General features: G+C 38.2%; 1 protein-coding gene across 9 annotated transcripts in view; it reads left to right on the plus strand.

The window, feature by feature from the left end:
• ZFYVE28 (zinc finger FYVE-type containing 28) overlaps positions 1 to 22,510 on the plus strand; it is a 150,539-nt gene that overhangs the window by 97,847 nt on the left and 30,182 nt on the right. For 4 of the 9 annotated variants that reach the window (XM_069014601.1, XM_069014602.1, XM_069014605.1 and 1 more), the window contains 2 exons: positions 7,516 to 8,880; positions 20,335 to 20,439. In XM_069014601.1, coding sequence (XP_068870702.1) covers positions 7,516 to 8,880; positions 20,335 to 20,439 — 1,470 coding nt within the window. Of the gene's footprint in view, positions 1 to 6,194; positions 6,233 to 7,515; positions 8,881 to 9,033; positions 9,434 to 20,334; positions 20,440 to 22,510 lie in introns of those variants that run through there. The other 5 variants (XM_069014603.1, XM_069014604.1, XM_069014607.1 and 2 more) reach the window with 4 other exon arrangements.

Genomic DNA, 22,510 nt, shown 5'->3' on the forward strand with positions numbered 1-22,510 from the left:
GGCTTATTACATTTTCTCGTTATGCTTTGATGCAATACTCAGATAATTCTTAACCTAATAGAAATGACTATCAGTTTTTCATATTGTGAATCACTATATTTCTTTCCATAATGCTTCAGTCTTGGTTACCGTTGGAGATGTGGGCTTTGGCTCAAGTGTAAAGAGCATTAAAATATTTTTTTCTTAGTTGAGGTCTTTAGAAGACCTGTGATCTGTTACTTTGGAGAAATTAAGCTGTATTTTTAAACGATCTTTATGTTCACTCCTCAGGTATTTTATCTGGGTGTTAAAAATTTTTCTTAATCCATAAGCCCCATTATTTTCTTGGAATTCAAATTTATATACCAACTGCAACTTTTATTCCTAGAAATCTCTAGACATAATTTGGCAGGTATTTTTTTTTTCCCTGTGTCCAATTTTCAGCAGTTTATCGCCTTCCCTGGATGTCATGGTGACAGCTTGATGTAAGAATAGTTTTCACATAGTTTATCCAGATTGATCTTCTCTCATCCCTTAGAGGTGAGGCATCTCCTGAGGGAGAATGTAAGCTCTGTCAGGGGTGGTTTGGGGGGGAGCTATTTCTGAAGTGAGCCTTTATAAATATCTAGACCACATCCTCTTGTGTCCCTTGAAGACTTCCTAGTATTTTTGTCTAGAAGTCTTATTTTTACGTACATTAGTGATATTCATATTGAAATCTGAGAATTAAAATTGGCAAATCAACATGTTTGGTTTGCTGGGGTTTTTTGAGTGATTATGGTTTTATAAAACACTGGGTTAAGAACAACAACATGAATTGAGAAACAAAACAATTTAGAAGGGAGGAAAAAGCTTTACTGGTACCGAAGCTTGAAAAGTGCATGAAGTTACATTAAAACACCTTATTCCCAATATGTGGCTATTGCAGATATTTTCACCAACATTCCACTTGCTGTCTAAAGCCAAAAGGATATTTAAAAGCTAATATGCTTCTCATAATCTGTATTTTCTGCTTTATCCTCATATTTTACAATGTGGAAAATGAAAATCAATGAAGTCAGTGTATTGCACAGTCCATTTCAGTTACTGTAAACTTAGTTCTGGGGTTGAGAACAGATTTGTGAAATGCTTGTTTGTTCAATAACTACAGTTTTCAATGCAAACTTTAGAAAATAAAAAGACTTCCAGATTCAATTTTGGAAAAGTTCTGATATACTTTAAGACTTGTATTTATTCTGTGAAGGAAAGGGAACATTAAAAAAATGTGATTTCAGTTGTCTAGGAGACAAAGTTTGCAAAACGTTCGTAGTGAGATAACATCTATCAGAGCAAAAATTCAAGCAAGAAGTAATATGAAATTCCATGTCTGGCAGTCTCTGAATTGAACTCAAATACTGGCAAGAACTGAGTTCAAAAAGATCCTTTAGTAATATTCTTGAATGAAAAATATATTGACTGAAAATAACAAAGAGATACAAGTAAGTGTGCTGTTCATGTAGGATAATTGAATTACTTTTAAAAGTACCTAAGCTGTGTAGGTTTTTTTTTTCTTATCAAAGGTTTTTTTGACTCATCAGGCTGCAATCCCTACTCTGTGAGAATGTTCATAGAAACCTATGAAGAATATGGAATGAGATACTTGATCCTGATATTTCTGCTCCCCAGCAAAAGAGGAGTGTTTCATCCTGGAGTCTTTTCTCTGGTCTCTATCACCAGTAGTTAAGGCATGAAAGTAGATTCAGAAGTCTTCTGTTGAAAGAGCTGCATTTTGTATTGCAGTTGTGTGCCTGTTGTAAGAATATAGAACATCATCTTAGTGCAGAATGTGATCACATCCCAGTGAGTTTCTCTGTAAAGTTCTATAACTTTTTAGCCAACTAAATATTATAGCTCATGGAGTAACATCGAATACAGAGCTGATTATTTTGTAGGGTTACAGGTAATTAAGTTTTAAACTGTATTGTCCTAAAATACCCATAAGGCAAAGATAAGTACTGTATTTAATTATGTTGATCCACGTAATTTAATCAGAACTAGCAGAGAAGATAAATATCTATTAGGTATGAAAATTTTTGGTGTCCTGGTAGCTGACAACTTTGAAAACAATAGATTGTTGAGACTCTGAGAAAAAGCAGTAAGGTTCTTGATTAGTTTTTGGAAAGGTCGAGCAGCAAATTATGGCTTTGAATGTTTTAATTAATATCTAAGCCAGGTACTTGTGTTGACTTTTATTTTATATGTAAAACATTAGCATTGGTACTTTATACATCTACCAATGCATAATTATATAGTAGTGTTACCTCTGTGCCTTTGAAGCTAAGCCATTTGAACTGCTTCTGCCAAACTACTGCAGTCAGCTTAGGAAGTATACAAATCACATCATCTGCTCTATGCATAGATACGTAACTTAGGTGCCTGTGGCACTGAACCTTCTTGTGATAAAATACTACCTCTGCTGTATATACTTCTGAGGCTGCTGTACAGAGATTTTCAAAAGTCAGCAAACTTGGAATTTTTCAGTACTCCTTAATTCTGCCGTATTTCAGAGCTCCTTGCTTTCCTGATGCTTGTTTCTGGACCATTACAAGTGATGGCAGGGTCCCTGTGGTTTTTGGTGGTGCAGAATCAAGCAAATTGCACCTCAAGTGGTGCAGGGTGCTGAATCAGAGGATTGTACCATTTTAAGTATGCTGAAGCATTTCTGTATCATTGACTAGAAATAAAATGCAGTATACATGCTGTGTGTTAAAGAATTGGGTGAGGGCAGCATGAAATTTGTGTTCTTTTAGAGTGTGCACAATGATTGGGGAAAAACTGGCTAGCTTTCCAAGGTGGCTGTGTTCAAAACTTTTAACTGATTCAAAACTGTGGCAGTAATGGAGTGCCAGTGCTGTTTGTTACATATCTCAGTGTTGGTTTCTCAGCGTGGATGTGTCAGACAGATTTGTGGACTTGGTGCGCAGAGCTGAGTGCAGAGGGTGTGTGTACCTGCTCCAGGCTCCTACAGTGGCAGCTCCATTGAGGCAGCTGGTTTTGCTCCTTTGGAGCATGAACTGAAGCATGGGCTGGCAATAACAACAAAGCTATTCTCTGACAAGGCAGTTTAAAATTCTAGTCAGAATAGGAGCAAAGTTAGCGGAGGAGGCTTGAAGAATGTGCAGGATTAAGGTGGACTCGTCCTCTGTTTAGCCGAACTTGTCTTTAAATGGACATCTGGCCTCATGTGTTTGAATAACTCATTTCTGTACCCTGGATATTGGCAGTAGAGTAAAATATGTTCATTTTCGCAGTGGTTTTCAGGTTTTGCAGTAGGCAGAGCAAATCTCTTCTACTGCTTGTAACAGGCAGAGCACATCTGAAGAACTTGCTTTGTTTTTGTGCCAGTAGCTGTAACCACTGAAAGAAAAATGTTCCTTGTATTTTGAAAGCTAGATTGCCTTTCTGTGACACAATGCCAAAAAGAGTAAAAGCAGGTGAAACCTCACCATGAACTTTTTAAAATTCAGTATTTTCTGAAACCTCTCTGAGAAGAAGGCACTCTGCTGCTTGTCAGGGTGGATTGCAGAAACTGACTTTACCTGTGGCTTCTGAATAGTGTAAGCAGAGGAAGAAATTCTTTTTGCCCATATGAGCACAATGAGTTAAAGGTTCTTCACCAAAAAGGAAATGAACCCCTGAAGTAGCTACAGTTTAATTAAACCTTACAATTTACTGATGACACCTGATGTTTAGTTTTTTAGTAGTGAAATGTCACATTTCTGTCCATATATTGGTTAACATTCATTTTCAGTATCTTCATTTTACAACAAGTCATTTTACAACATGGCAGGTTGGCAGTGACTCCTGTAGAATCTAATATACAGTATATCTAAAAGGTAACTGTTGACCAAACGTTTGTCATCTTTAAAAATGGCTGGTGAATCTAGGGAATTTTTAACCAGAGAAATGAAGATAATTACCTGAATCTCTTTTAGAATAAGCTGTATTTGTTAATAGCAAAATTTCCAGTGTTTGAATTAGGAAAATGAGCATATTCCCTTTGAATTTAAAGCAGGATTATTTCACGACTGAAATAATAGGAGTGGTAGACTACCACATGTAATTCAACTGGTTATGTTACTCTTCCAAGGCTGCGTGGATCTGACTCACCTGAAAAGACAATGAGGACTGTCTGCTGATTTCACTGGTGGTGGTTGTTGTTCTTGTTCTTGTTATTTTTTTAATCAGGCTTTATTTACTATCCTCAATTTATTTACTATATGTGAGGGACAGGCTTAAACCCTTCACTGTTACATTTGTGTGCTTACTCTTGTTGTGTTTTTTTAAAATGAGAACTCCCAACTGTTTTTAAAATCTCATGTTACTTTGTTTATGCTTATAAAATTCTACATCAGTGTTTCTGTAAAAACTAACAAAATGAAAATTCATAATACAAAGCCTCATGGCAGCAATTATATTATTCTGTGTTTTTATTAATCCTATTGGTATAGTTATTTCAAAAATAAACAATGATAATACTACTGTATTTATGTTAACCTTAAAGCTTAAGCCATTCTCAGTCTGTTTGGTTTTAAGGTGTTGTAGTGGTTTGGTTCAAGTTGCTTAATCTCTTACAGACACTGGTTAAATACAAGCTCCGAGTAATAGTAAGGTGATATCATTACATCCTATGTAGACAAAAGAAATGAGTGTATAGATACTTAAAATGTTCTAGTGTGCCAAATAGCAATACTGGTTTATAGCTTACTAGGCAGGTGGGTCTAACAAAGATTGCCCATTTTCCTTTCTTACTCATTTATGACTGAAAAAATTGTCAAACTTTGGGTTTGAAGATGCGTATGGAATGATTCTGTGAAATTCTGACTTCTCTGTCACAGAGTGTGAGCAGTGAAAAGGGGGGATACAGTAGTGTAATTGTTCTTACAAGGTGGTACTTCTCGAGGCTTAGAATTTTTTTCAGGGTCACATTACTCATATAAGCAAGATTTTTTTAAAAATAAAATGCTAATTATGTGGAATATACATAGCCATAATTTTTTTCTGACTTAAGCATGCTTATTTAAACTGTTAGCTTTTTCAAAATGCAGGTAGCTGATGCACAAGTGTCCCGGTTTGAGACAAATTAAGGGAAACGTCCGAAATGAATGTCCTCTGATAGAAGGGAGGTTACAGCCACCCCTCCCCCACCAGGTTTGGAAAGAATTTTTCTTCAGAGGAAAGTGAAAAAAGAAAAAAAAAGTTACTTATTTAACAAACACAATGCACGCAGGCACGGGAGAAGAATAATGCTAAATAATAGAACCTCTCGCTGTGGAGAAAACCTGGGCAGATTTCAGAGTTGTTTGTGTGGGTGTGGCTTTCTCCTCTCAGAGCTGGGTCAGCTTGGGCCCCTCCGGGCCGAGGTGTAAGGTCTCCCAGCGATGTTTTGGTGTTGTTGAACAGTCCAGAAGAGAAGAAGAAGAAACCGAAGTTCCAGGGAAACTCCTTGCTTTAGCTAATGAACAAAAAGCTAACGAGAAAGCGGGAGATGCCACTCTCTTCCCTGCTGCAGAAGTGGAGCAGCCGGGCAGGAGAAGCCAGCGAGCTTATCTCTGTTTTTGAACAAAGCGCCAAAAGAATTCCACCGGCTCACCCTTCTCTTCCTTACAGAAAGGCACAGAATTCATGTCTGGGCATAAAGCAAGCGATAGGAGATACACATCATAAAGTTACCCCAACAAGTCAGATAGTAGTAATGTGTTTTTTGAGCTATTTGAAAAATTGGTAGTACTTGTGAACTTTGAGTTAACAAGCTAAGAATGTAAACCACTTATGGGAAATCAAGATTCAAAAATTCAAAATGTTGAATGTTTCTTTGTTTTTTTAGTCTCACACTAAAGTTACTCCTGTAAGGGAATTCTTTTAATATGTGCATATTATTATTATTATGCCAACTGTATGTCACCTGCTAACAAATGATTCCTAAACACATGAGGAATAATGGCCTCCTAACCTCTGTTGAACGGGTTTTGCTTTTCCCATCCATTCATTTATGCTAAAATACTCTTACTGATCTTTGAAAATGATAGCAGCAGTTCTTGACAGAGGATATTTGTGTATGTGGCTTCTAATTGAGAAGGACAGTGTAAATCAAATTCAAACCTAAAATTAAGTGCTGCTGTGTCTTGTGGATTTGTTTTTAAGTTACCAAGCACTTAAAAACATTTTTATTTCAGGTGCCCATAGTCCTAAACTGCAGTACTGAGGACACTTGGTAACAGTGAAGATGCTGCATGTCTACAGAAAATACAGTTTACTAAATTGCTCAGTGTTTGCTTCTAGATCTGCCTTGTTCTTAACATCATGCAGAAGCTTTACTCCTTAATGAACTGGTGTGGCTTAACCCCAGCTGACAACTCAGCCCCATGCAGCCACTTGCTCACCCCTCCAATGGGTTTGGGGAGAGAAGCAGAAGAGTGAAAATGAGAAAAGACATGGGTTGAGATAAAGGCAGTTTAATGGGTAAAGCAAAAGCCCCACACACAAGCAAAGCAGAACAAGGAATTAATTCACCACTTCCCAAGGAGGGTGTTCAGCCATCCCCAGGACAGCCGGGCTCCATCCCACGTAACCGTGACTCGGGAAGACAAACGCCACCACTCCAAACATCCCCCCCTTCCTCCTTCTTCCCCCTGCCTCATGTACTGAGCATGGTGCCATATATATGGTGTGGAATATCCTTGGGTCTTCTGGGGTCAGCTGCCCCAGCTGTGTCCCCTCCCAGCTCCTTGTGCACCCCCAGCCTCCTCGTGGGTGGGGTGGGGTGAGGAGCAGAAAAGGCCTTGGCTCTGTTTAAGTCCTGCTCAGCAATAGCAAAACATTCCTGGGTTATCAGTACTGCTTCCAGCACAAATCCAAAACACAGCCTCATGGTAGCCACTGTGAAGAAAAGTAGGCTTATGCCAGTCAAAACCAGAACACTGAGTTCAGTGTTTGAGGCAGGAGGGAGCCAACTTCCAATCCCTGTTTCAGTGATCAGGCTTCCAGATACCAGTGTTACATAAGCAATATTACGATTTTATTGAATTCTTTCATCTGACAGTATAATGCTGTGAAACTTTTGCAGTACCCTTTTGCAGAATAATTTTCTGAATCAACTTGAAGGATGGAAAATTGGTTTGCTAATCAAAGTCAAATTTGTGAATTAAAAAATTAAAATGACAAAATAAATCTAATTGTGGGTGACATTTTCACTATAAGTGATGGGGAGGGGAAAAGTTTCATTTGTGTGTGTGTTTTGATTTATTTTGAGGCTTCACTACAAGCATGTATGTAATTTTATACCCTCTATTTGCATGAGTAATCTTAAAGTCAGGCATTGGTAGTCACATGCTCTGGATATAAATGCCAAATGCAGCTTGCATTACACAGCCGAAAGTACTCTGTGCCCTCAAGTTCTGGATTTCTGCACTAACAGTAAAAGCTTTTTTAAAATCTGTAACATCAATGCCTCATGATTATAAATGACAAGTGATGTGTGTATTTCTTCATTTTCAGGGATCTCCTTCAGACACTGACCGAGGATGAACTGCACACACTGGAACGTAACCTCTGCATCTCTCAAGATGTAGATTTTCCTGTCAGAGCAGATCCTGAAGTACCCTCTGTCATTACGCCAGGCATAACTGCAGCTTTGCCTCCTAAGGAACTTTCAGCAAAAGCTGAGAACACAGAGGCTGAGCTGGCTTGTTCCATGCAGTATGATGAGCAGGAGCTGGAGCAGCTGAACAGGATGGTACACAGAGTTGGAGATGAAATGTCTTCTCTGCTTTCCCCTCCAAGCATCTGTCAGTCTCCAGCTCACAGACCTAGCCTAAGAAATAGTTCCAGCACAGAAGCTTCACCAACAAGACACCATCTTGACAACTTAACTGATGAAGAGGACAGAGTTTTTTTTATGGATGACCTAGATGGAGCAGGAGAAGCTCTTGCTGGGTTGGATTCAGTAAGTGATACATTTGCTTGGGTGAATAACCCTTGCCACGATTCAAAACAGAACCTGCAATATAGAGATGCTTTGCTTTATGAGAATGGCCATCAGACAGAGGAAGCTTTGCTTTTAAAAGATGCTGAAGGTGACTTAAGCAATAATAATAATGTTGAAGATGGAAAACAGATGTCTGGCATTTCAGTTCCAAATTCATGCAGCTGTCTAGAAGGTCCAGACTCACAATTATACCTCAATGGCTGGGATGCATATGCCGATGACGCAGAAACGGCGGAAGTCATAGCTCACAGGACAGGGGGAATGAAAATATCTGCTACTGTAATATTCAATCCTAAATCTCCTTCTAGCTCAGAATCCCCAGTAACAACCCCAGAAGCAGCTATTAGTTGTGTTCCTGGATCTGCTAATCCATTAGCAAATGAGGAGGAGGATGAATCCCATAAACTCAGTATAGCTGCCACAAACTGTCTAATTAATTCCTGTGTGTGTTGTGGCAGCTGTGAAGACAGCAGGGAGGACGGTGTTGAAGGTTTAAAGGCTAAACATTCTGCAGGAGGTGTTGTAAATGCTTCATACACATTAGTAAAGTCTAAGGAAATGGACCATGTAGATAGCTTGGACAATTCAGTCCCTGAGCAGGAACCATTAAAACCTGAAACTTCTGCTTTGTTAGCAGAAAGAGACTTTGGCAGTGAAGAGCAAAAACTGCCAATCTCCTCTAAGTGCCTGGCACATTCCTCAGGTTCACAGGTAGGAGCAGAAAGTGACTCCCAAGGAGAAGCAGAAAGCATCTCAAATCAGCAGAAGAAATGGGAGAAGAGAAAACAACTGTGTGATAAAAAAATGGACTACAATGAAGATGCTAGTAGTGAAAGGACAGCAAAGGAAGATGTAAAGTCAAGATCTAGTTCAAGGTAAGAGCAACTTGATGTCTTGGTAGTAATTTGCATGTACATAAATTCCTGTGTCCTTGTACTGCAGTGACTGGTGCATCATTAATGTCGATTTTAAGGACAATAGAGTGTTGCAGGGTTAAGGAATTTACCCATATTTATTTTTTAATGCAGATAGCTTTTTATTGGATGTTGGCTTTTCTGCAAAAGATTTGAAGAACATCTGAATTTTAATCGTCTAATGTCTCTGTATCACTGAAATCAATGTTACATTACCTGCTTAACGTATCCAAGAGGGCATTGCTGCTAATGGTACCTGGGTCATTACTTCCATTGTACTCTGCTGTTTTACAGGAAAAGTGTGTCTGGCAAATACTAAAAAGTTAACTTTTGCATCAGTGCATGGGATTAAATTGTGATCTAAACACATTTTACCTTGGCTTCATTTGAGAGAAAGGGGTTGATGTGACCATGTTGCCTGTGGGCACAGATCTGTCTGTGAATGTGTGTGTGCTGAAGGAGCCTAACAAAGTGCAGAAGTGGCTTCTAAGCCTATTGGACCACTTCAGCCAAAGCTGATAGAAGAATAGAGGTCATGGGTTAAGGTTCTGCATATTTAATGACAATAAGGAACTTGATAGCGGGGAGATAATGTAATTAATGCTTGTAATAAAGCAAATGCCATGCTTCAGTTCAACTTTTATTAGACACTAGGGATCTTACAGAGATCAGTAGAAAACCTGACTTCATTTTGGTTTACTGTTTAGAGGATAACCTGTTTCGTGGTGAGTCCTCAGTTTCCCTGCAGTATTAATATCATGAAGCAGAGGGCAGACATTAGAGGAGTTACCTTTGTTCTCTGTGTTTCTGTGACAGCTGGCTTTCTTTGTGTGTATGATGCAGGATCTCTCATTTTGTTATGTTCATAGAGCTCAAGATGACACAGTGGCGGTAGCTTGAACCATGAAGCATAACCACAATATAAAGGCAGAAAATACAAAAAATACAGAAAATACAGAAAAAAGTGTACCAATTAAATTATGAAATATTTTACTGGTAGTGGAAATAGAATCATGAGTTCTTTGTCCTGGACCTAATTCCTTTTACAGGTTAAATACAACTTAGCATGCACAAAACTTGACTTTTGAGAAGGAAATTTTATCTTATTATTCTGACTACTTACTATCTTAGGCTTGCAAGTGTGATCATATTCAAGGCCTTACAACAGTGTTTCTGAATGAACTTCATTTTAAGACGTTATTCACAAATCCCTTTGTCATTCCATGATTTTACAACACTTCAAGTGGAATACTGCTTAAAAGTAATTTAATGTGTTTGAATGTAAAAATTAATGTCTTGAATTAGTTTCCTCATAAATTATACAAAATTCAGACTATTTGTCTACCAGTTTTTACCTTGGGTAGGATGTTAAATAAAATTTTTGAGAACAGGTCTGAAAAATATAACAAAATTTTATGTATCTATAAGCTACTATTTCAGCCTCCCATGTTTTGTGGATGTATTAACTTCTCCACTGACTTGTCCAGCCTCTATTAATATTGTTTAAAAACTTCATCTGAGAATTGTCCTTTTACAGAGAGTTCTGTAAGTCTGTGTTCCCACTTGCTTTTGTTTGCTCCTGATTCCTGTCTGGCCTTTCCTGCCTGTTGTGGTTTTGTAGACCTAAGTCACATTTTGTCTATGCGGTTACTTTTTCAGATTGGAAAAGTCAGAGCCTACTTGATCAGAAGTTGTCCACAGACCTTTGATCATGCCTTCTCTCTTGCCCTAAAAAGTTTTCAGTTATACGATTTACTCCTAGCAATAAGTGAATCAGAACTGCAATTACTCAAGATATGAGCAAACTCTGGATGTGCACAGTGGCATAATTGTTTTCTGCTGGTTTTCAGTGGTTCCCGGTATTTGACTTGGGATTTTTTGCTAAGTGGTGTGCTGAGGTTCTTTTTGAAGTTGTCTGCTAAAGCCCCAAGATGCTGCTTGTGATCTCAGAGGCTGTCATTCTGTATCTGATGCTAAAATTATTCTCCATGTGTTTACCGGTTAAGTCTTACCATTTTATTACCTTTTAGTAAAGTTATTGAGACTTTAAGATCCTGGTCAGGTCTTCAGTCTGTTCTGGTTATTACCCTGAATAATCTTGCATTGTTAGTAACCTTTCAGAGCTCATTGCTCTCTCTGTTTTTGCAGATCATACACAAAAATAAAGCTCCCAGGGTGCTGAAGAACCTCAGCCATGACATCCCACCCTTCTGAGAAGTGATTGTTTAACAGCTTCTCCCTTTGTGATTAAAAATTATTTATCCTTTTTAGACCCTTCCCTCTTAATGTTTTAGCTCCTTAGTTTCCTTAAAAGCCTTTAATGAGGTATTTTGACAAAACCTGTTTGGAAATCCAGAGGCTTGACAGATGCTTCACTATTCTTCTCAAGCTTCTTGACCCTTTCACAGAGCTCCCAAGAGGTTCCCTCTGCAGAAGTCACGTTACTTCTTCCCAGACAGATCTTCATATTGTTGTCTGCTCATTTTAGCTTTTGATACATTTTATGTTGCTTGGTATGATCATCAGGCTTACAGAGCTAGAGCTGTTTGAATCCCTATGGAGTCCTTATTTTTAGGGATTGCCACCTTTAGACTCCAGGCATCAAGGAAGTTTTAAAAGAGAGCTTAATAATTAATCTCATTCATTCTTGAGTTCTAAAACTATTGGGGGAGTGTTTTTGAATATTTCAACAAGTCAGTGGGATTTGTCTGTTTTAACCATAACCTCTTACACAGTTACTTTGTTGATTACTTCTAACTAGCTGTATTTATTATTGAGACTACAGTACATCTGTTATTAATTGGCAAATATTCCACCTTTGCAACAGTAGAGAAGTAGGGATGGAGGTATTTTGTTGCTAGATTGTTGCTGCTTTATTTGGGCACATTCTAATATCAACTCCTTTGGTATATTCTGTGAAAGATGGAGATACTGGGGTTCTACTGAGAACTAGATTAAAAATTTATATGTGGATAGATCCTATTTTTTCTTTATATATATGTATAGATTTGGGTCTTGCCTCTGAATGACTAGTCATGTTATCAGTAAAAGAGATAATTCAGTTACAAACCAGAACTTTGTGGACCTTTCCTTACTCATGCTGCCTGGGCAATGACTAATCACTGCTTTTTGATGGTATTTTTAAATTGGAAGATCACATTAGACTTCTGTGACTGCTCCCTATTACATACTTGTGAATGCCAACTTAACCATAGGGGAAATGTTGGAGACTGTAGATTATTTTCAGAATGATGGACCCATTAGCTAGAACAATAAGCAATCTCATACACATGGAATAGCTGCAGGATAGGCTCATTCATCAACTTGATAAATGTATTTACTTTCTAGTTACTGTCGGTCACCAAGTAGAAGAAAATTTTCTTTCCTTTTTTGACTAAAGCAGCTCTCAAATGTGTATATTGTGACACAAACTGTTTGTTTTAGTAAGTCAGTCATCTTACTACACAATATGACCTTATAGGTGTAATCTCTGTGATCCAGATTGGTTTACCGTAATAATCTGAAATATCTGGTATTTTAGGCTTCTCTGTCTAGCTTCAAAATTCAGTGGGGTTTAAAATACAGATTAAACACTTTTCTACTAAAGATTTCATAGAATCGTAAAATGGTTTGGGTTGGAAAGGACTTTAAAGATCATCTTGTTCCAAACCCCTGCCATGGGCAGGGACACCTCCCACTAGACCAGGTTGCTCAAAACCCCATACAACCTGACCTTGGACACTTCTAGGGATGGGATATTCACAAATTCTCTGGGCAGCCCATGCCAGGGCCTCACCACCCTCACAGTAAAGAATTTCTTTCATTTAATCTAAACCTACCCTCCTTCAGTTTGAAGCCATCTCTCCTCTTACTACCTGCTCTTGTAAAACGTCCTTCTCCATCCTTCTTGTAGGCTCCCTTCAGGTACTGGAAGGCCTCAATTAGGTCACCCCAAAGCCTTCTCTTGTCCAGGCAGAACAATCCCAATTCTCTCAGCCATTTCCTCATAGGAGAGGTGCTCCATCCCTCTGATCATCTTGGTGGCCTCCTCTGGACTTGCTCCAACAGGTCCATGTCCTTTCTGTGCTGGAGACCCCAGCACTGGATGTCGCTCTGCAGGAGGGGTCTCACCCGAGTGGGACAGAGGGGCAGAATCCCCTCCCTCACCTGCTGCCCACAGTGCTTTGGATGATCCCAGGACAGGGCAGTTTCTGGCCTGTGAGTGCCCATGGCTGGGTCGTGTCCAACCCCTCACCCCCCAGCACCCCCAAGTCCTCAGGGCTGCCCTTGATCTGTTCATCCCCAGCCTGTGTTGACACCAGGAGCTGTCCTGACCCAGGTGCAGGCCCTTGCACGTGGTCTTGTTACAGCTCATGAGATTCCCGTGGGCCACTTCTTGAGCTTGTCCAGGTCCCTCTGGATGGCATCCCATCCTTCAGGTGCGTGAACTGCACCACTCAGCTTGGTGTTACCTGCAAATGTGTTGAGGGTGCACTTGATTCCTTCATCTGTGTCATGAATGAAGATAGTAAGTAATTCTGGTCCCAGTTGAGACCCCTGAGGGACGCCGCTTGTCACTGATGTCTGTCGGGATTTGAGCCGTTGACCACTGCCCTCTGGATCTGCCCATCCAGCCAATTTCCGATCCATCTAACAGTCCATTCATTGAATCCATCTCTCTCCAATTCACATAGAAGGATGTTCTGAGGGACTGTGTCAAAGGCTTTACAGAAGTGCAGCTAAATGTCATCCTGTAGCCCTTCCCTCGTCTGCTGATGGGGTCACTCTGTCACAGAAGGCCATCACTGGGTATTGACAAGTCTCTACTACTTTGGTTTTTAAGTCATAGCTAATGTTATGCCTTCAAGTATCTCAAAGATACAAAACACCAACAGCACGAGAGTCTTGGGCAGCAGAGCTAATGAGATGCAAATACAAGAAAAGCACCAGCAAAGAGGTAGTATCTGATCTGCTGAAGGGATAATGTGATAAATAAAGGCTGTCATGTAGCAAAACAAACTGTTAAGGGGGGAAAGCCATGTAAGAATAGAACAGAAGATGATAAAACTATGACAAAGCACCATTTGGTGTTTTGGGGTAAAAAAGGACAAGTTAATACCAAAACCAAGCTTTAAATCTGTATTTAGTATTCCTTGGTTTTCAACTGGAAGCAAACTGTACAGATTTTAAAAGAAATGTTCATTTAAATGTAAAATTCTGCCTGTCTTTCACAGAAGAAAGAAAATGACAAAGAGGGAAGGTAATTTTTTTGTGTGTTTTGTAAATATTTGTCGTTCTGTTCTTTCCAGAGCTGAGAAGTCCATGTAAACCTGCTAATATTTTATGAAGTTTGGCAACCTGTTTGATATAGTCATACAATGCTGGTGTTTTCATGTTTTAGTCTTAAATACCTGGTTGTGTTGCACGTTTGTTTATCTACATGCTGACTTCAAAACAGCTCTGATATAAAAAAAGGGATTATTAAGCATAGTTTCTCCCTTTTCTACTGCAGGTCTGTTTAAAATGTCTAGCTTAAGTTTTACAATTTTTTTTTTTTGCATTTTCCGTGATCTGTTTGAATGTATTCTTGATGAAGCTTTATGCAGTGCACCTGAGAACTGGCAAAAGGAGCTGTAAAATGGTATTGAGGAGAATTTCTTACCTTGACCCTTCCTGCAAGCTCTAGCTGTGTCCATAGGCTGTTCAATGCTGGCGCTGTTTGCGTTTACTTGTGGGGGCTAAAAAATAGAATATTTTGCCATATGCTTTTGCAGTGTAAGGAGGAGGAATGAGGCAACTTTGGAAAAGCGTGTTTTGCTATTTGTTGATCTATATTGGAATTCTAGAATAAGAGGAATAATTTTTCTTTATCTTGGTATTCAAGTTGTCTCATTTCTTAGTCTTGCAATTCTTTAATCCTAAATTGTATATATTGTACAATGTTTATATATTACAATTGTCTGTAATGTAATATATTAAAAATTTTATTTCCTCAGTATATTAGAATAACTGTGTAAAAAGATGAACACCTGTTTCAGACAGTTGGTTTCTAATTTTGATGTTTTTGGCCTGTACTTTATTTTGTTAACTCCTTAGCAACATGGGATGTGTGTGCATTTTCAGTACAGCAACTTTAAGATAAGTTATTCCACCTTTATAAATGCATGGAAAAGAGCCATTTGTATTTTGGGGATGGCTAACACTTGCTAAGAGAACAAAACCAAATTCACACAATGTTTCTAGCTTGTCTTAGTTTCTAGCTTTTGATTCTACAAGTACTCCTTTATCAAAACTAGATTAATTGATATTGAAATGCAAATTAACTTGATTAAATGTCTTAAATTCATGCTTTTCTATAATTTTCCCATCACAGTAAGACTTAAGAAAGTTTTGTATATTTTTACATGAAAATGTTGCCTTTTCCATAAAAAATTAATGGACAGCTGTGCAAGTTCACATAAACAAAAATATGTCTGTTAGTGTCTTGTACTGATTAGTCTTTTAGCTAGCTATTCAGGAGAAAGAAAAATTCTCATCAGCAAAAAGCAAATAGTAGTTGATTGGGAACCAAACATCAGCCTTTTAACTGCAAAACTTCCCTTAAGCAATCGTTGATCTGGCTGTTGATTGAAGTTCTTTGTTCCCCTTCTAGTATTCTGTTTCTTGCCTTTGTGCAACTAGCCAAATTCAGATTCAGTATAAATTAATTTTTTCAGTCCCTCCTCCCCTTCTTTTTTACAATGCAAGTCTCAGATTAGAAGTGGCAGTGTTTTACCTTGTTTGTTGAACACTGATTTTGTGCAGTATCCAATAACACGACTGCCGTTACGAAGCTTTAGTGTGCAAATAGAAAGTGTCACTGTTTTATACCAGCTTCCCTTTTACGAGGTCCAAATATCAATTAAAGCAACAGTGAACCATATTAGCTTTCAATGTAGGGATTCCTGAAATAACAGATCAAAAAGTTTTAAAAACTAATTTTTGAGTGGATTTGATGTTACACATGAGGCTTTAATGTAGTGAGCTAGTTAAACAACACTTGTGCCTATTAACTATTGTATTATGAAATGTAATTGTATTCAATCAATAGCATTCATGAAGAAACCATCCCCTGAAACAGAGGTTTAATTAAATGTGAGAGGCTAGAAACACATTCCAGTAGAAAAAAACATGGATTAAAAAAAGGTGGCTTTCAGTTTGTTTTTTTTCTTAGAATAGTTTAAAAAAGTGGCCAACAGCTTTAAATAAATGGTTCATTAGTTCAGTCTGCCAGCATTCCATGAAAAGAGGCAGCCATATCACCCCGTGTCACTTTGCTCTGTGTCCTCAAATCTTTATTCTGTAATTTTATCAGAAGTGTTGAAGAATTATGTTTTGATGAGCATGGATAGTGGTCTTATCCAGTGCTAGAATGTAATTTTTAAAAGAGCACTGTAGGCATTTAAGGCCTACAAATGAAAACTTTTGCCACCTTACCGAGTTTAAGCAGTCCTATGAATCCCAATCCAACACAACGTTATTTCAAATGAGCATGATGTGGTGAAGCTCAGGTCACCTGTGGGCTGATGTGGGAAGGAAGGGCTAGCAGCTCTCAGCTGCAGAATGCACAGATTTTCTCCTGTAATTGTTCTAATGAATGTGTGTGCTGAGCCATCATCAGCTGATAATGGGAATCTTGAGATATGAAAAACAGGTCAATTCACCTCAGGCTCTACCAGCACCTTAGAAAAGCAGAGAGGATCTTCAGGCAGACATTAATAAGAAGAAAATTTTACAGTTACCCTGAGTCTGTGTGTACTGAGAGGGAAAACAGCGAGTATGTCAGGAGTCTATTTTATTTGTTGGTTGTGGTTTTTTTGTTTTGTTTTGCTGGGGTTTTTTAAAAGCTAGTTAGTATAACAGATAGTATAAAACAGAGTTAGCATTACTGGATTCCCTCTTCTTGGTTCTAAATAAACACAGAACTTCTTATCTGAAGAGTTACAGCCTGAATATTAACCAGAAATAAACACTGTTAATCATAAATACTGTTTCTGGTACAATAATTCAATCTATATGGATACAGAGGAATAAGAAAAATGGTTGCATGTTGAAATTGCCTAAACTACACGTAATTTATTACAAAAAACTAATGTTTGTGTCAAGCATGTTTAAGCAGTTTACGTTGCCGCATGATGATTGATGGGTTGGATATCTAATCCTGAAATCAGGATTGTTCAGCATGGTCAGGTTTGTGCCCCAAGAGAAAAATGGAGAAGTGGAAAATGAAGGCATTTATAAAGCAGTTTAGAATGGCCACCAGTGTTAACACAAGGCTTAAAAACAGATGGGATGGTGGAACTGGTGAGAAGAAGTTGTGCTGATAGAAACTTGTATGGGGTGAGAGAAGGTTGAAATGAAAGGCAAAGAAATGTGGAGAAGAGATGAGGTGAGGCTTGTTATCTGTTCAGAAGACATCTGTGAAGATGAAAATAAAGATAGCATTGAGATAGTTGATAATGCCAGCTGGTTGTGGACCATTATGCTCATGATGCTCATTGGGTTACTTACCATTAGGGTCCTTTATTAAGGTAGTGGTTTGTGTTTTAGCCTAGAGCATTTAACTCCCTAAAAATGTGTGAGAACTTCTGAGTTCTTAGGAAAAATGTTAGTGCTTTGGGCTCTGTGTAAGAGCTTAAAACTTTAAATTCTTTAAAACAAAACAAAAAAGTAGAAAACTAGAACCTAAGAAAATTGAATTTAAGTTCTTAAATACTGGTAACCGAGATGTTTTGATTGGACTTCAAATATATTAGGCAGAGATTCACAGAAGGCACTTTAGGACAGCAAGCCTGACATCTTTCAGAAAAATTATTACTACCCAGATCAGCTGGCAGGATTGTTACACTGGAAAAATCTGGAAGTGGTGGGGAGGTGAGAGAGCATAAAAGAAGATGCTTGGTCCTTGTTCTTGTTTCCTGGTTCTGCTCTTCAAAGATTAGTTTATTCTGAACAAAAGAGCGATGTGCTTCACTTGCAAGAGAGAAGCAGTGATGTATTTGCTGTAAGACAATGAGTTAAGAAAATTCCATAGTAAATGTGACAGCGGTTTAAGAAGGTTTGATGGCAAGATACACTTCACTATTTAGTGCATAGAGAACAGGGTCAGACAAAACTGCCAGGGAGACCCTTTCATTGAGACAGGAGGTTCAGAGAAGACTTCTCAGAGAGGAGTGTGGCTGCAGCTGCATCCGGACTTAGTCCCAGATGTGATCAATGGTTTATATCTAAAGGGTTATTTATATATGTGCAGTCAATCTTTTTATCACTTAGCTAATATTTCAACATTTCGGCACGCTTATTCCCAATTCGCTTCCTCAGTATCTGATGTGATAAGGATTCGCTCAGCCTTGAGGAGTAATCATGAGAGGCATCCCTACTCAAGGGGAGATCCTGGCATGCAGCCTGCTGCTGCACAGAAGAGTTGAACAGGCTCTGGAATGTCCACTATTTTTGGGCTAAGATGAGTGACTTATGATGAGTCATATATGCATGCCCATTGTACTTTGGTTGGTGCGTGCTCAAGTAGCCCTCAGCTGGTGAGCAAGATTTACAGCCCTTGGCCATGGGGTGTTACGTGTCTCCCCAGAGCCCAGCTTGGGTACAGACATCTGGACTGCCATTTCTGGCTTTTGCTTTAAAAGAAAAGGGGGGTGAGCACACCATCACACCTGCCTAATCAAGGTGTGAAATTGTATGCTAATAGTTTTTTTAATATCATTTAGCTGCTGTAAAACAGATAGTAAAACTACATTTTAGTAGCATGACCATATTGTAAGATTAGATGGGTAAAGGTGATGAGCTATAAAAGAGTAAGCTTTTGTTTAAATGCATATATCTCTTCGTAATGAGCAGAATTAGCAAGGGAAATTACATAAAACGAATGAAAGTTAAATAGATTTTTGTTCAAGTCTGATAAAATTATTTTCCAGTTGTGAAGTCTCTGCTTTCAACTAAAGCATGGTACACTTGGGATTTATTTTCAAATTGGCAGTCAGAAATGAGAAACATGAAGGGGTGCATTTTCCTAGTGATTAGTGGGAGGTATGCGAACAAATCCTATTATTTCTTAGTGGGATTAAAGCGCATACCTTCCATAGACTGCTTTGAAGAATTCCCTTTAAGCATTCTTCCAGACTTCGAGCTGAAAAAATAGCTGTATTAGTAAATTTAGTAGAAGAAAAGAGTTAGGAACGTAACTGGGTTGCATATGTCTAGAAAGCAAAAGATCTTAAAAAAATCTGCTAATAACTGTGGAGAAGTAAGGTAAAATAACCCTGACCTATATAACTACCTCTCTTCTAACTGGGGATGTTTCTTAGGTTTCTCTTTGCATTGTCCAAAGATTTCTGTTGAGTTAACATTTGAGTTCAGCAGGCTTGAATGAATCTTCTGCACCGCCTAGAGACAATGCAGCTTTGATATCTATGCTCAAGATTACATGTTTTCATATCTCATATAATTTTTTTCAGCTTGTGGAATTTCCAGTAGCTGAGCAGTAAATTATTACTCAAACAATAAATTGGTCTTTACAAGATAGTTTAGTAGTGCTTATGAAACTATTTTTAATTCTCTAATCCTAGTTTATGTTGATAATATGATGTAAGATCCAAAATGATGGTTATTTAGAGGCTTTTCATTAGTCCAGGGATGCCAGAGACAAGTTGTGTACTGTTCATTTGAATTATTCATATCCTTTTACTTAGTAGCTAGTGGATTTCCACTAAAGACATGTCAGTGGTTTGCCATGGGACTGCTCCTTCCTGGATATCTGTTGTCTCAAAGCACAAAATTTGAGGTACATATGTGGCCCTTACAGGGACTGAGCAAACTTAGGAGCAGGAGCAGATGTATTATCTTCAGTTCCATCACCAAAGTGTCATCTTTCTCCTTTCTAACAAACCTTTTCCTTCCAATGGGGAGGAAACGTGGGTCAAACTTGTCACGATATTCAGAAGTTTTTGAAGCGTATCGACTACTGTGCCTTGGCCTGAAACCCAAGATGGCTTTATGAACTTTCAGTTTTGTTATGTCTTCATTTTAAGGTTATAGCCACACTTAGCAGCATGGGCATGCTATTCCCTCTATCTCCAATGAAAATGTAAGATTCTCAGTTCTTTTCTGAATATTTTAACTGTATGGCATGAATTAAGTTGAATATTGTTATAAGATGTGTGCCCACTGACTTTACTGAATTGCCTGTCCTTTTGGGAAGAAAGCAGAAGAGGTTTGTATCATTTTCTGAAGAGCAAAAAATGCAACTGCCCATTTATTCTTGTTTCTGTATAACCCATGACAAGCCATGACTTATCACAATGCTCTGTTTTTGCCTTTGCTCGCTTCAGCAGTTCATTTTGTTTCCGTATGTTTTTTCAGTTCTCAGGATGGCTTACGTGATTCCCCCCTCAGCTCCATCTCCAGCAGTGACTATGAGAGTGTTTCTGTCACTACATGTAGTCTCTCCAGCATATACGCTCTGAGGTAATAACATCACTTCCCAGTCAGATTTGACGAATGGTATTGAGTTATGCTTGGTTAAAAATTTTCATTGAATTAATCAAGTGACAGCAACACTTCTGAGTATTCTTCCTTTTGAACAACAGGTGCTTTTTGGTTGTTTTTTTTTTTTAACCTGCCAGCTTTCTTCAGTGCTGTGACAAATGTGAGGCAACTGTTTCTGGAACAGTTTTTAATGCATACAGGAATCACTTACATATGTCCATGACCTTGCTTTTATTTATCCATATAGCAGTTCTTAGGAGACACTTCAGGTTGTGGCTTGACAAGTTACAAATGTTTTTCTTAGCTAGCCCTTAACTTTCTAGAAAACATGTTTTTTCCATTTTGTTCTGCCTTGTAAAATAAAGGAACATTCCAGTTAACAACAGTTTAACTTACATCCTGTTGCTGGCCAGCATTGGTAAGAATACAGTGAAGAACTGCTTCTGACTTCACAGAATATTTTGAGTTGGAAGGGCCCCACAGAGGTTGTGGAATTCAATTCGTAAGTAAATGGCCCATACAGGGATTGAAACCATGACCTTGGTGTTATTAGCAATACTATTTTATTTTCTTATCTTCTAAAACTGTATGGGAGTTTTAACTTTAGTTTTATTCAAAGCACTTAATGAGAGTGATAGAGGAATTAAGGTTAGGGCAGAAAAATGTAACTAAAGCATAAAAGTGAGATCTTTGCATTTTTCATTGTTTGCGTAACACACATGGATGAGATGTATTGCGTGCGCTGTATGCAGTAACGCCTTTGCTCTGGTACAGACAGATTGAAATACCACTGCTTCAGCTGATGTAGATCATCCTCCACTGCTTCTTGTCCTCTCTTCTTCATCTGTTTTTCTCTCCCCAGCACTTCATTTGAACTTCAGGATTTTCAACTTTCATCTAGGTTTGGGGATAAAAAGAGGAGATAAAATGGCTTTTCCAGTAGTGATAGATGCAATACTACAAATAACAATTGGAGGTTTTTTAGGATGTACCTGTCTTCAAGTTCAGTTTTTTAGAGTTTCATGTTTTTAAAATAAGGGCAGAAAGATGCAACAAAAACTGTTCTTCATTGTTTTAATTTTGAAATACATTTCCTTTTGACTGTTCTTCGAACAAAACCCAATTTACCCGCGTGCAGCAGTTGCCCTGTTCTAAATACTGTACACATCGAAGACTGTTTCACACAGAGCTGTCTGAATGGATGGTAGATGTAGCCTCAGTTACCCTTCAGGAATATCTGGAGCAGTAAGAATAAGTCTTGATTAGATGCACCACCTCTTTTGAAGGCCTTAGTGTACTGCCTTTGTGCATGAGTGTTGCAGTTGCCACTGTATTGATGCTTAGGTGAATGAAAGTTTGATTTATAAGGCAGTATTTCTACATGTGCTTTTGTGCTCTTGTCCACTGAATTTTAGCATTGCATCAGCCCTGGGTGGCTTGATGAAACCTAAGTTGGCTATTTTTCTTCATCTATATCTGCAGTGGATATTACTAGAGATGTAGCTATTGTAGTTTGTGGTCCAGTAAAACAAACTAGCGAAGTGCCTGCTTGACTATAATGACAGGAGTTTCCCCTTTTAAAAGACTTAGTTGAAAAACAGTTTAAACTTCTTTTAACGACTTATTTTAATGAAATAAAAGAAAAACAAAAGCTAACTGTTTCACAGTAGTATGTTCCTAGATCTTTGTGCATAAAAATGTAATATTCAGTGCATCTATTTGTATCATATTTTAGAATACGTTATTTTTAAGGAGCTCCCCTGTTCTCTCTTTAGAGTTTTATTTGGTCATTAAACAGCTTCTCTAGAGTTGCATTATTTGTTTACTACAACAAACATGTTCCTTGCAAAGACAATCTCTAAAATGTTCTTCTCTGAAATAACTGAGTTTTCCATGATGCCATATGCATATCCAAAATAATACCTAATTTGGGAATTTGTTTCTTTTTCTACTGAAATATGCCATTTTAATGTACTTAATTTCTTGCTGTTTTCACTTAACAACAATTAGAAATTAAGTGTAACATTTGCAATTTTATCTGAAAAATAAT

This window comes from Aphelocoma coerulescens, chromosome 4 (assembly GCF_041296385.1).
Source record: "Aphelocoma coerulescens isolate FSJ_1873_10779 chromosome 4, UR_Acoe_1.0, whole genome shotgun sequence".
Taxonomy (NCBI): domain Eukaryota; kingdom Metazoa; phylum Chordata; class Aves; order Passeriformes; family Corvidae; genus Aphelocoma; species Aphelocoma coerulescens.